At 42.2% G+C, this 12,642-nt stretch overlaps 1 protein-coding gene across 4 annotated transcripts in view; it reads right to left on the bottom strand.

Moving 5' to 3' along the window:
- LOC117222925 (ubiquitin carboxyl-terminal hydrolase 48) overlaps window positions 1–12,642 on the bottom strand; it is a 137,802-nt gene that overhangs the window by 123,119 nt on the left and 2,041 nt on the right. For 3 of the 4 annotated variants that reach the window (XM_033474960.2, XM_033474959.2, XM_033474961.2), the window contains exons 4-11: window positions 12,244–12,570; window positions 11,827–12,063; window positions 11,498–11,748; window positions 10,937–11,415; window positions 10,770–10,871; window positions 10,290–10,693; window positions 9,812–10,175; window positions 9,547–9,731 (exon numbers count right to left, since the gene is read on the bottom strand). In XM_033474960.2, the coding sequence (XP_033330851.2) occupies window positions 9,547–9,731; window positions 9,812–10,175; window positions 10,290–10,693; window positions 10,770–10,871; window positions 10,937–11,415; window positions 11,498–11,748; window positions 11,827–12,063; window positions 12,244–12,570 (2,349 nt within the window). Of the gene's footprint in view, window positions 1–9,546; window positions 9,732–9,811; window positions 10,176–10,289; window positions 10,694–10,769; window positions 10,872–10,936; window positions 11,416–11,497; window positions 11,749–11,826; window positions 12,064–12,164; window positions 12,571–12,642 lie in introns of those variants that run through there. The other variant, XM_033474962.2, reaches the window with a different exon arrangement.

Raw genomic sequence — 12,642 nt, 5'->3', positions numbered from 1 at the left:
ACTTTTTGTGTTAAACTGTTGTTGATTTGTTTATCATTTTTTAATCATTCGCCGTGGATTAGTCAATTCGTTGTTCAGGAGTTGTTAATTGGTTTGACTCTTGTATGTTTAATTTACGTATTTTATAATAAAATTTTGTTTATAAACGTTGTTAAAACATAGATTCATAAGTACACGTATATAATTCCTTATCGTGAAATAAAGAAAGTCGGTCATAAATATATCATTTTATTGAGAAAATGTTTTTCACCGCTCTTGGGTGACAAATGCGGCTCTTCGTTAAGTTAATTGAAGCGCCCATTGAAAATTTAAATCCGCTTTTGATTTTACTTCCATATTAACCCTGACGTTCACACAAAGCCTCATGGTTGGGTCCTTATGCATACAAACATTTTGAACTCAAATTTTGTTATTATTATCATCATATTATTATTTTTGCTATTACTATTATCTTCCTGTACTTTTTCTTTAAACAAACAACAGACTGCACCAAGTATCCAAGTCAAACTTCAAGCTCTGGGTCCGAAAAAATCCCAGACGTGGTACGGCGAGGGTTAATTAAATTATATTTGAATTTGTGTATTTAATAGTGTGTAATTATGGCGTGATTATTTATAATTAGACTGCGGATTTCGTGCATTTGCGAGAAAAATGTATAAGTGGAACACAAAATAGTAAAAAGATTATAAGACTTTAAAAATGCTGTTGCATTATTTTTCATCTATTACACATATTAAAATAGAAATACAAACTGCTATTTTACTTTCGTTTGTTGCAATGGAGTCGGACAATTTTGATTTTGCATAAAGATCCGCAGTCTATTTATAATATATGAAAACCCGAAATTAGGTAATTTCGGGTAACTTTTGTAATAATTAGAGAATGGATATTTGTTGCAGCCGAAATGCGGATGCGCAAACCAAAATTTGTGGAGTTGTTTAGGAATCCGGTTTCAGCAATTCCGATCTAAGAGTAAAGGATGCAAGGGTGCGGGCCATGTAGATAAAGAAAGAGGTGTAATTGCCCGTGTAAAACGTCCGAGCGGTATCATAACTCTCTAACAAGATTCGTTCGAAGCACGGGAAACAAAGAACCAGCGATTTCGAGCAAGAAAGCGAAGGTTCTTCATTGAAATATGGGAACGGGAAGATCAAGTGTTTCAATTAAACTGATCGAAGGAACGGCTGCGAATTCTGTATTCCCCGTCAGTTAGAACAGCTTCATAAACTCGAGGATGTCAATTACCGTGAGAGTGGCCGGGAAACGCGGCGGCGCACCCCAGGCCCGATATCAGACGAGAGACAGCTTATGGGAGCGAATCTCGAGGCGAAAGCGTCGATATTTCACTCCCGAAAGATATCCCGTTAGAAACACCAGCCCGTCGGCCGGCGAATCTTTCGAGAATTAGCAAAAATGTCGAGTTTTCGAGGGGATGGTTTTCGGGGGGGGGGGGGGAGTGAAAGGAGGGAAGAAGAGTGTCGAGTGTTTCCATAAGAGAAACAAGGGGTCTGAGTCGACTCGGGCTGCAGAGCCTGCTGCAATGAATCAACTTATTTAAGGGTAGTTGGATTTCGCGAGTCGATGCACGCCGACTACAACCACCCCTTGGACCCCCTGCGACCCCCTGCGACCGCCCGGTGCTCCGACGCAGCACGCCTCGCAGAATGATTTATAGTTTTCCTTCCGTGGCCACCCAGCCACCTTGCCGCCCCCTTTTCCTCGGCCCACCCCTCGGCGAACGGCACCCCTCTGCCAAATGTACGCAAAATAGTTGGAATTTGCTCGCAGCCAACCCCTCGCCAACTTAAATCCCGGTGTACGAAGATGGAGTGCCGCGGATATGAAGTAACGGTACACACGCTCTCTCTCTCTCTCTCTCTCTCTCTCTCTCTCTCTCTCTCTCGCTCTCTCTCTCTCTCTCTCTCTCCTTCTCCTGCTCGATTAAGACGTTCGAGAATTGCCGATGATTGGATATTTAATAACGGGGCGAGAAGAATGGGCGGGCGACACCGTCGAATGATCGATGGACCGGCTCGAGGTGTTGCGTTGTCGCTCAAAGAATTTTGCATTCAGGGGCGTTTCGCAATTTTTTTCCAGCTTGTTTCATATTCAAAAGAATCGCAGCGTTGGTCGGGCCGGACCTTTGAACTCGATGGAACGAGTTCACGCGTCCCAACCCACGATTTCCCTCGGTGCAGGGTGTACGACCTTGCCCGGGGTCGCCTGACACGGTTCCAGCGTAATTAAAATCGCGCTCGGAGAGGAAACGGCTAAGGGAAAAGACGCGAGAACCGGAAGGAATCGTTGGCGAAGGTCCTCGAGGGTGGTCCTCTAAATAATTATTAATGACCCGGCCGAAAATGTGACTCCGATCGTGTTGACACTGCATTGTGAGCCGCAGACAATGCTCCGGTGGCTTTCTAAGCGTGTGCCACGGGCTTGATGGAGGACCAGAACGGCAACGTTCGGGGCCACGGGCCGTAATTAATAACTTGGAATTGATTAAGGTGTCAGATAAGTCCATGGAGCCGGTGGCTCGTGGCTCTTTCTCCCTTTCGCCCGGTCTTTCGAGCGCCGGGGCTCTCTTTCTCCGACGGCGAGACGCGTTACGATATGATTAATAATTTCGAGATAACGCCGAGCCGTCCCTGCCGAGTCCCTTGCGCCGCCGTTGTCCCTTCGAGAGGGACCGATTTGCGATTTGCGGCCCCACTTACGGCCTCATAAATGACTAATTATTCCGCCACCGTCCGCAGCCGCTCTCTGACCGCTGACCTTCCCGAGGAAATTAGGGAACACGGCTCTCTCTCTCTCTCTCTCTCTCTCTCTCTCTCTCTCGCTCTCTCTCGCTCTCCCTCTCTACCGAAGAAAATGCAGAAGCTCAATGGAAATGCTGTTTGTTCGAAGTACCCGAATTGGAGCCAGTACCTCGCATCGAGTACACGAGATACAGTGAGGAGCAAAGCAGAGTAAACACCTTTTAAAATGGTATAACTTTTTTAAAATTTATCTACAACACTCGAATTTTTCTGTAAATGTTAGAGGCACTTTACTTCGAATAAGAAGAATATAATAAACCCTCGTTTTCTCACTCTTTCACCTGAGTCTATAATGAGAATTTAAAAAATGTATTTGATACTTCTCGATAATCTATGGACATGTTGAAAATTTCATTGAAATCGGTTGACGTATAGTTAAACAACAGTCACTGAAACATGTAAAAATTACCTCTATTTGGTTGAAATTCGTGAATAATTGCGAATTTACAGCTAGTGTCAAGGTCAACCGATTTCGATGACATTTTCAGCATGCAAATAAGTTCGAGAGAAATACCAAATGCATTTTTTAAATGTTCATTGTAGGCTCAGATAAAAAGAAAAAGTGAAACAATGAAAGTATTTTACATCTTTTTAGAGCAATGGGTGGAGCAAAAAATACCCGGATATCTCATGGTATGGTCGAGTATCGCGAAAATAAGATCGTTCAACTGACTACAATTTATGTCAGTTGTACTACGCATTTATGGTAAAAATAGATAAGTGACATACAGAACGGAGAAAATAACACAAAAATGTAAGAATATCTTATCACATTATTTTCACTTTGCTAAAATTATTTAAAAAGGTAATACACTCTTATCTATCTCCATTATCTTGCAATTTATAGACAAAATTTTTTATTTTGCATACAGATCCGCAGTCTAGCTATTACTATTTCAGCGGTAATTATTTATTCTTTTTATTTATAATTGAAGTCATTTGAGTTCCAACGAGGACAAAGCTTCCACAATGTTTCTATAGTACACATTATGGTATTTTGCAATTTCCTACATAAAATGAAATATACACATGGAAAAATTAATTAATGGAGAACTGACAAACGCTATGAAAGATTGTTTTCTCGTATGATCGAACAGATTAAGTCTGTGATTACTTGCTTCATTTCATTTCATTAAATAATAATAATAATAGTAAAATATAGTTATAATAATAAAAATCACACACATCAATAATCTTAAATCTGGTTCATTAAAAACTTTGAAGGACATCATTTGGACATTGTTTTAATGTTTTAATTGTAGAAATCTCAGGTTTCATGACACTGATCTAGGTTCTGCTTCTCACGAGATGCTCGAGTACTCGACTAATTTTCGTTTACCCGAGTATCTCATGGATAATTCAGGTACCCCGGGTATTTCAAAAGTCGCGGATTCACTCTGATTTTAATTACGCCCTAACCCGAGCGCGGCCTCGATTTTCGAAAGAAAGTTGAACGTTCCGTGATCGCGAAGACTCCAGAATCCGCGAGATCGTTCTGCGAAAATGGACGAGGAACGGCGCTTGACGGCCGAGTAAACCGTTCCCGACACATCGGGACCAATAAAAAGACGCGGGGGGTCTTCTCGATAGAAGTTGAGCGATCGTCTATGCAAATACGTAATCCTTTCGCGGATCCATCCGAGCGACGTTGACGGATTGGCAGAGGACTTTGCTCGGAGGCGGCCCCAACAGATTGCAATCCGCGGGACCATTTGTTTCCCCGAAGCTGCGAAGTGGTCTCCGGTTCTACGGAGAACGGTTCTCGATTAACGGGTCCGCGTTAATTGCCGATCGAAGGTGCGGAGACCGGATGACGCTCGTTTCTACTAGATACGAGGTATTTCGAAACGCGAGTTCCGTTGCGCCTTGAAATATCGTGATCCGTTTGCCGAATATCGCGGGATCGTGAAGCCGTTACCGTTCGAGGTAACAATTGATAATATATGTATATGTATTTGGAACCTTAATGAGCTTAACAGATTCACAACGATCGCGCGTTTAACCCCTTTCACTATGATTTCTTTTGCAGCTATTGATTATCCGTTCTTCGTTCTGAATTATTACCCTGATAAAACGGAACAATTTTTGTATCGTGTATGTCTTCATTTACTATGGTTCTTAAATTTCGGTAACAGAAGAATCAAATTTTATTTTGATGTAGCGCAGAAGTGAAGAATATTTGTATTTAATAGATTATGTATAAAATCTTCATCGCGAGACTGACTTGTTGTTAGAGCACAAAGAGTTAACCTGTGATCCTACGGATTTCTTCGCGGTGTAACAAGTTTTATTCTATGTTGTGTTGTAATGTGCTCTATAGTAGTGTGCATAATTATAGACACAAAGTAGGTTTTACATTGTTACCGATATCTAAACGAAAACTTAAGGAAATATTATATTTATATATTTCTATTTTTTATTATTTTCAATATAGCGCTGTGAACAATTATAAACTGAAAGTATCTTTTACATCTTTATAGATACTTACGTTATATTTGTATATATGCATTATATTTGTATATTTCAATTTTCTATTATTTTTAATATAGAAATATACAAATATGCTATTTTGTTATGATTTTTTTGAATATACAGAATGACTCAGTCAAATGAGACCACCTACAGTGCTGTGAACAATTATAAACTCAAAGTAACTTTTACATCTTTATAGATACTTACGTTATATTTGTATATATGCATTATATTTGTATATTTCTATTTTCTATTATTTTTAATATAGAAATATACAAATATGCTATTTTGTTATGATTTTTTTAAATATACAGAATGACTCAGTTAAATGAAACCACTTACAGTGCTGTGAACAATTATAAACTCAAAGTAACTTTTACATCTTTATAGATACTTACGTTATATTTGTATATATGCATTATATTTGTATATTTCTATTTTCTATTATTTTTAATATAGAAATATACAAATATGCTATTTTGTTATGATTTTTTTAAATATACAGAATGACACAGTCAAATGAAACCACTTACAGTGCTGTGAATAATTATAAACTCAAAGTAAAACTTTTACATTTTTACTGATATTTAAACAAAAACCAAGAAAAAAAAACTATATTTGTATATTTCTATATTAAAAATAATGGAAAATAGAAACATACAAATACGACATATCGTTAAGTTTTTCTTTAAATATCACTAAAAGCGTAAAAGTTACGTTGAGTTCATAATTATTCACACGACTGTATGTCGCGTTGCGATGTGTTCCGTTTCGAGCGGTAATGTCTCGTCTGTTGAGTTCCCGATGTGCCGTCTTCATTGCCACTTTTTGTCCCAATTAATTGCAGCAATTGTTCTTCAGCTTGTAAACAAAAATGGACAATTTGGGAAAAGGGGATACGATTATTCGAGCTTCGCGGCTCGCTTTTATAGTCGCCAATTGTCAAGAACTGTAAAAACGAGGGGCGCAAGATTCGAATAATCTAATCGCCTCTTTCCAAATTGTCCATTTTTGTTTACAAACTGGAGAGAAGAAACTGGGAGAATTTACTGTAATTGGTTTGCAGGTGCGTCCAAAATCGGTCTTAACTCTTTGACCGCTGCGTTATCCATATTTGGGTGACGGAATTATTTCCTCAGAGAAGAAAATCAATTTTTACGCTAATCTATTTCGTCGTCTTAATTTTATTAGCATCCACAAAACGTGAGAATGTTGAAGAAATAATCGATGTCGTACGTTAATATTACAAAATTTTGAGATTGTTAGTGCAACAGTCAGTTAACCCTTCGCAATAGAAGATATTTTCACTCCGGAACTCTAAACATTTCTTTCGAGTCGAAAGATGTCTATTCTCCCTCGATTTCTCATGATTAGACTGCGGATTTTATGCATTTATGATGAAAACGACTAGATCAAATTGAAAAGAGCGAAAACATTGAAAGAATTTAAAAATACAATTGCATTATTTTTAACACGATAAAATAATTCGAGAAAAGTGTCTAAAAATGTCTATAGTTCCAGCATTTTGCAATTAAGCACTGCTAAGTCTAACTATTTTTAAGATCAATTTTGTATGCGTTTTTGTATTGTTATATAATTATCCTAATATGTGCGAAATTAACGAATATGTTTCACAAGCATTTTAATCTAAATCATAGGAGAAGTATTTTTGTTGTAAGGTATAAAAATGTCATTTCCTTACGACGTCATTTCCTTATACACGTCGTCCACGGATAAAAGGTTAATGAAGACATTTTTTATTTTGCATAAAAATTCGCGGTCTACTCGTGGTACACTTCAATGTTTAGAAGTTTATTAAATGGGAACAAAAGTATTGTAAAAATTGTTTCGAATTACAGTATGATAAATTTTATTGGCGCAATCTGAAAAGATGGCAAATTCCGAGGAAATATTTTTCCGTCTATCGAAAAATGTCCGCTCTTAAGAGCGCCTCGATAATGAATTCGTCCACGGAGGTCTGTAAGAATGATTGTCCAGTGACACGGTGCGTTTTTGAGACCGTCGAATGTCTCAAACTATCCCAACCGTCCGTGACAAATCCGTTTTCGGACTACTCGAGATCGAACAAGTTCCCCCGATAGAATTTCCTAAAAACGATTCCCGGCGGACTCGCTGGAACGAACCAAGGGCGCAGATCTCCGCGAAGATGATCATCGCGAGCGACTCGCGGCGCAGAAAAACGATCAGCGAAGATGTCGCAACGGGTTCCCGGCGCGAAATTAAGCCCGCCTCCGAAACACCGGTGTTAAATCTTTCTGACACCGTCGGAAAAAAGCCCCTAATGCCCGGGCAAGGGTATTACGGGAGCGCAAGCGGGCTGATTATACGCTTCCTCCTGGACGGTCAAGATTGACGGATTCAAATTTGCCGGGGCTTAAGTCCCGCGGGTTCCACGGTTTACGGACAGCCGGCTAAACTGGGATCAACCCTTTGCGCGGATTACGGCGTGTGTCATGTCACGCTTGATTTCGGTGCCGGCCAAAGGCCCGTGAAAACCCGAAATAAGTGGCCGTTCTCTCCCACCCCCTCGGCCGCGACCGAAACGAGGGGGGCACAAGCCTTATCGCCGGTGTAAAAGGATGAAACGAGCGGTGATTAAATTTTAATTGCCAGAAGCGATTAACGAGGCGGCCGGCCGACGGTGTATCGAATTGGATGAAGATCGAGTCAATTTTCTCGAGACCAGTTCGAGATTCCGGTTTAGAAAGCAAACCGCGGCATTCGATTTTGCACCTCCGCGGTGGAAAAATGAGGAGGAATCCGAAGAATGCCCACAAATCTGACCCTAGGTATTCCCTAGCTGAACGGGAACGGCTTTCAAAAGGAGAATATTTTTCCGATGCCATTGTCTTTGCTCTCGTGTGCCTCTCGGTGATTAATTTTTCGGACACCCTACCACCCCGCGTTCGTGACAATTTATGGCGCGGACAGAAATTGTCCGGAAGAACGTGCCTGCAAGAACGCCCGGCGTGAAATGTCCGAATATAGTCTTTGCAACGCGACATCGAAGGAGGACCAACCCTGAAAAAAGTATACAGCGACTTCTTCCAGGAACTCAGCCTTGAAACGTTTATTCGGCCGAGGATTCTTCGACTTGATTCTTCGACCGAATCGGTAAACAGAAAACAGTTTCCGAGGAGCATCTACGGGGCCTCGAATTCGACAACGGCGGGGAGGGAGGGCGAGGCGGGGACTGCAGGGGCGCATTAACGAGCTTTTCCTAATTATGAGAAAAAACTGGACCGCGCGATTAAGGGCTGCGGTGGGCTCCCTCGTCCTCGTGTGGATGCCGGGCCAGGAGCAGCACGGAAAACTAATTGAAACCGCCTAACGACCCGCCGGCAAATGATACATCAGCCTCGAGGAACACCATCCGCCGCCGTCTTAATACCGTTTCGCCTTATTCGGGGCTCGTCGCGGCCGCAATTTCGCCCCTACTTCGCCACCCCCCGGCCGAGGACCGATTTTCCTGCACACGGTCCCCGGAACCGTTTCCACCCCCGCGTAGCTTGGCTCGGACCCGCGTCTTTCGTCGCTTAATTGCAAGCTCGAACGAAGATCGAGGACGTTTCCCGACCGGATGGAATGATTTATAGCAGTTTCTGGCTCGTTTCACGCGTTGTCTTTCGTCGCGGTTGTTTAAGCGCTCGGAAAAAGGGATGCAGCGAAATTTCTCGAGGCTCTCGGTGCCTCCGTGGCGATCCACCCCCCAAAGCGGGGGTGCGTCGAGCCCTTGGCTCGACAGAGCGTTAAATTCGGGCTCCACTTTCGCTCAAAAAAATTGTAAATATTCAGTCCATTGCAAGTTACACCTACGTTGAATATTACTAACAAAATGATCGAATTTTTCGGTGTTTCTGATCATTATAGTTCATAGAGTGCATCGTATTAAACATTTAAACTTGTGTAAACTAGTGTGAATTACGATAACTAATTAACAATAACAGTATGTGACATTCGCTTAAAGTGATATTTAATCAAAATAATCTTTTTCCATTACTTCGGTCTTAAGAGGTACTCGACGCGCCATCTAGCGTGCACAATGCTGTACCGGTTCGCGCGACTGCCTAGAGATGGCAGCACTAGTCGGTCCGAAAAATGAGCATAACGTGCGCATAAACTGCAGTGCTTTATACGTGTTATTCCATTAAGAGTTTTATTGTATTCGAAAGAGGATAAAATCGAATGGATAAAGATTCACAATCTAATGATCTCGATATTCGAATGAACTTACCGAACGAAGGAACGCCAGCTGTCCAGGAAGCCCTTCTCCACGATGAAGAACACCTTCTCAGGGTCTTCGCACTTTTGTATCTCGTTTCTATTTCGTCCATGATATAAGTCGTTCAGCTCGTCCTTTTGCTGTTTCGCTTTGATCTTGTCATCCTTCTTAGCCTTCTGCGCGTTCTCCATTTTCTCCTGAAACAGCAGCACATTTCCATATAGATGCATTCCAGCAGATGCTTATCACCAAGGAATATTATGTAAGGCAACAGTACCTCGCAAATGGAACATGACGGGGATGAAATAGGGTACTCCTTCGATTCTGGAAAATATTTCCGGAGTGTAACCCAAGCTTCTCTTGGAACCACCTTCCTGGTGGAATCTGGGGTTTTCAAGGATCCATGCTCGCAGAGCAGGTCTTCGTTGAAGTAGAGTATCACTTCATTTTCTTCGCTCTCCTCCACTTCTTTTGCACCCTCGCTGTCTTTACCGCTGCTTTTACTATCCTCCTCCGGCTCGTTAGAAGTCTGACCGTCCTCGTCTTGGATCTCATGCTCCATTTCATCTATAAACTTCTCCATTGCTAGCCTCCGCCATGATCTTAACGAATCAGCGCCCACTACGTAACTTGTCTCGGTCCTGCAACGAACAAAGCAACCTTGTATAAGACCACAGTCTAAAACTCTGCCATAAAAGTAAACCGACGCTACCAAATTCTTGTTAATCAAGAAACTACAAATGAGAATGACTTACGGTTCCTTGAAGGTTCGGACAAGCTCGCTGACCTCCTTGTGATCTCGTTCCAACGAGATCTTAAAACGGAGCAGCTTATATCGCCGCCTCACGCAAACCTCGCACAATGAGTTTTGATCTAACCGCGGCCCACCGCGGTATTTCTCATAGATTAATTCTGCGGCTGGCAGAGGTAGACACTTCGCGCGATTCACTTTCAGTGGATCGAGTCGAAAATGCGGACACATCAAGGTGGAGTTGTCTATTGGCGGCACGCCTTCGGTAAACGCGTGGCCGTTCAGCCACTTTGATAACCAGTCGCTTGGGATCCACTGATACTTATCCCAAGAGACTGTATTAGAAATAATGTTGTAAATGTCTATTACGAGCTGTCTCTTCAGATTCTGGTCTTCGACTTCCTTTTGCTGCAAGGAAAATAAATATGTCATCGTCAGGTAGACCTTGAGAAGAACATGAATCGCATAATTTACCGGTGCATACCTTTTCTTGCTGGATAGCCAACAAGCTCAATTCGTGCTTCACATTCTCCTGCCTCACTAACTCGCGTAACGTGGAACTAACTTCCCAACTCTCAAACTCCATCTGCAAAAAATTAGCCGTATAATATTTTCAAAATATGTATTGTAAAAGTAATACCATCTCCTTACCTCTTCATAAATGTCTCTCTCTCCGCAGCTCATGGCTCGATGTGCAGCACCGTTTAGCCTTTTATAATCCACTTTTGCATTCTTAACTTCGTAATGATTTTCCTTGGTGTCTGGCTCATGTTTTCCATTCCGTTCGTTGGAAGTAGAATCTACAACCTCCGAAGAAGACACTACATTCTCGGACTTGGCATTCCGTTCTACGTCCAATTTCGGCACTTTGATAGGAACGCTAGAATTAAGCACAGTAGAATCTGGTCCGTTCTTGCGCTTTCCTTCGTCCGACGAGTCTGGTTTCTCTTTATCGCTATAAGCCTCCGCGTTATTACTATTAGTCTCGACTTCAGCTTTCTTCGTCTTGGTCTTCTTTACGTTGTTCATTCTATTGTCCATAGTCACTTTTTTGTAGACTAGCATGTACGCCGTGTTGGATGATAGGAAGCCCTTTGGGACACGTCCACGTTTTACAACCTTTGTACTGTCTGAAACCCACAAAGTATATTCGACTGAGTCTGACAGTATCGATAAGAGAACAAACCATCTCGAGATAAGTCCCATGCTTACCATTCACGCTGTCTTCGATCCGTTTGTTCTGCATTTTCTCAACTTTGTCATCGCTAAACTGGTACCACTCTCCGTTCGAATTACATATATTAGCAATGTAATGACCTGAATGTGCGGATGGCCCTTTGTGGCTCAGAACCGCGACGAGATTGTACACGTGAGTCTGTACCGGACATCTGACATACTCGGACATGTCCAGGTCCTCCGGAAACTGTATAAAAGAGTTCAGCTTTCTTTTCTGACCAGAATCTCTATCGGGCAAAGCAATCAGAAGGATTAATGTGAGGTGTATCAAGAACTTTAAGGAAAAGCGACACGTAGATAAATACCTGTGAAAGACGAAACGCATTAATTGTATGTTCAACGTTTCGGGGAGGGACTCCAAGCGTATAAATCGCCGCGCATCCTTTTTGTCGTTGCAGGTAACACAATGATACTGATTCGCTCCGGTTAGATGTTCCACGGACAAGTATTTCTCTATCGCCTCCTTAAGGGTAGCCGCGAGCTGCAGGTCCAGCTCATAGAACGTGGTGGAGGTCGGGTATTCGGTGCCGCACTTCGAACAGCTGCATCAGACATAAAGCCTCGGTTATTTAGGAGGTATTAGCTTCCATGTCGGTCAGATCAGTTGATCGCACCAGTCACCGTAGCGAGCAACGTGTCCTACCATGTTCTCATCGTCAAGATCATCAGCATCATCATCGTTTAGGACAATTCTCATTTGTTTTCCACTTCAGAAAACCCACCAATTGATATAGCTGTATTTCCCTTGTGTCAGCCTCTGCAACGTCTGCTTCAATGCCGCGTTTTGTTGCAGTTTCCCTTCGATATGGCACAGTAGTAGCTTCGAGAACTCCTGCGCATCCTGCTGCGTTCTAGTGTCCAGAGACAACACGATCGCGAGATTCATTGGGTCAAGAAGTCGTCGATTTCCGAATTGCATCATAGCAAATATGTATTGCAACTGGCCGACCGCTGTCACAGGATGGAATGGTACTCCCGCCTTCGTAGCTTGACACACCGCTTCCCTTTCTTCTGGATCCTCTGTGATGTTCCACTTGTATATTATTCTCCTGGAAAGATCCAATTTAGTTTCTCGTTAATACTTTCAAAAATAAGATAAATTGATAGTAACAAAATCAATT

This window comes from Megalopta genalis, chromosome 12 (assembly GCF_051020955.1).
Source record: "Megalopta genalis isolate 19385.01 chromosome 12, iyMegGena1_principal, whole genome shotgun sequence".
Classification (NCBI taxonomy): domain Eukaryota; kingdom Metazoa; phylum Arthropoda; class Insecta; order Hymenoptera; family Halictidae; genus Megalopta; species Megalopta genalis.
This window is presented reverse-complemented; position numbering and strand designations above follow the sequence as displayed.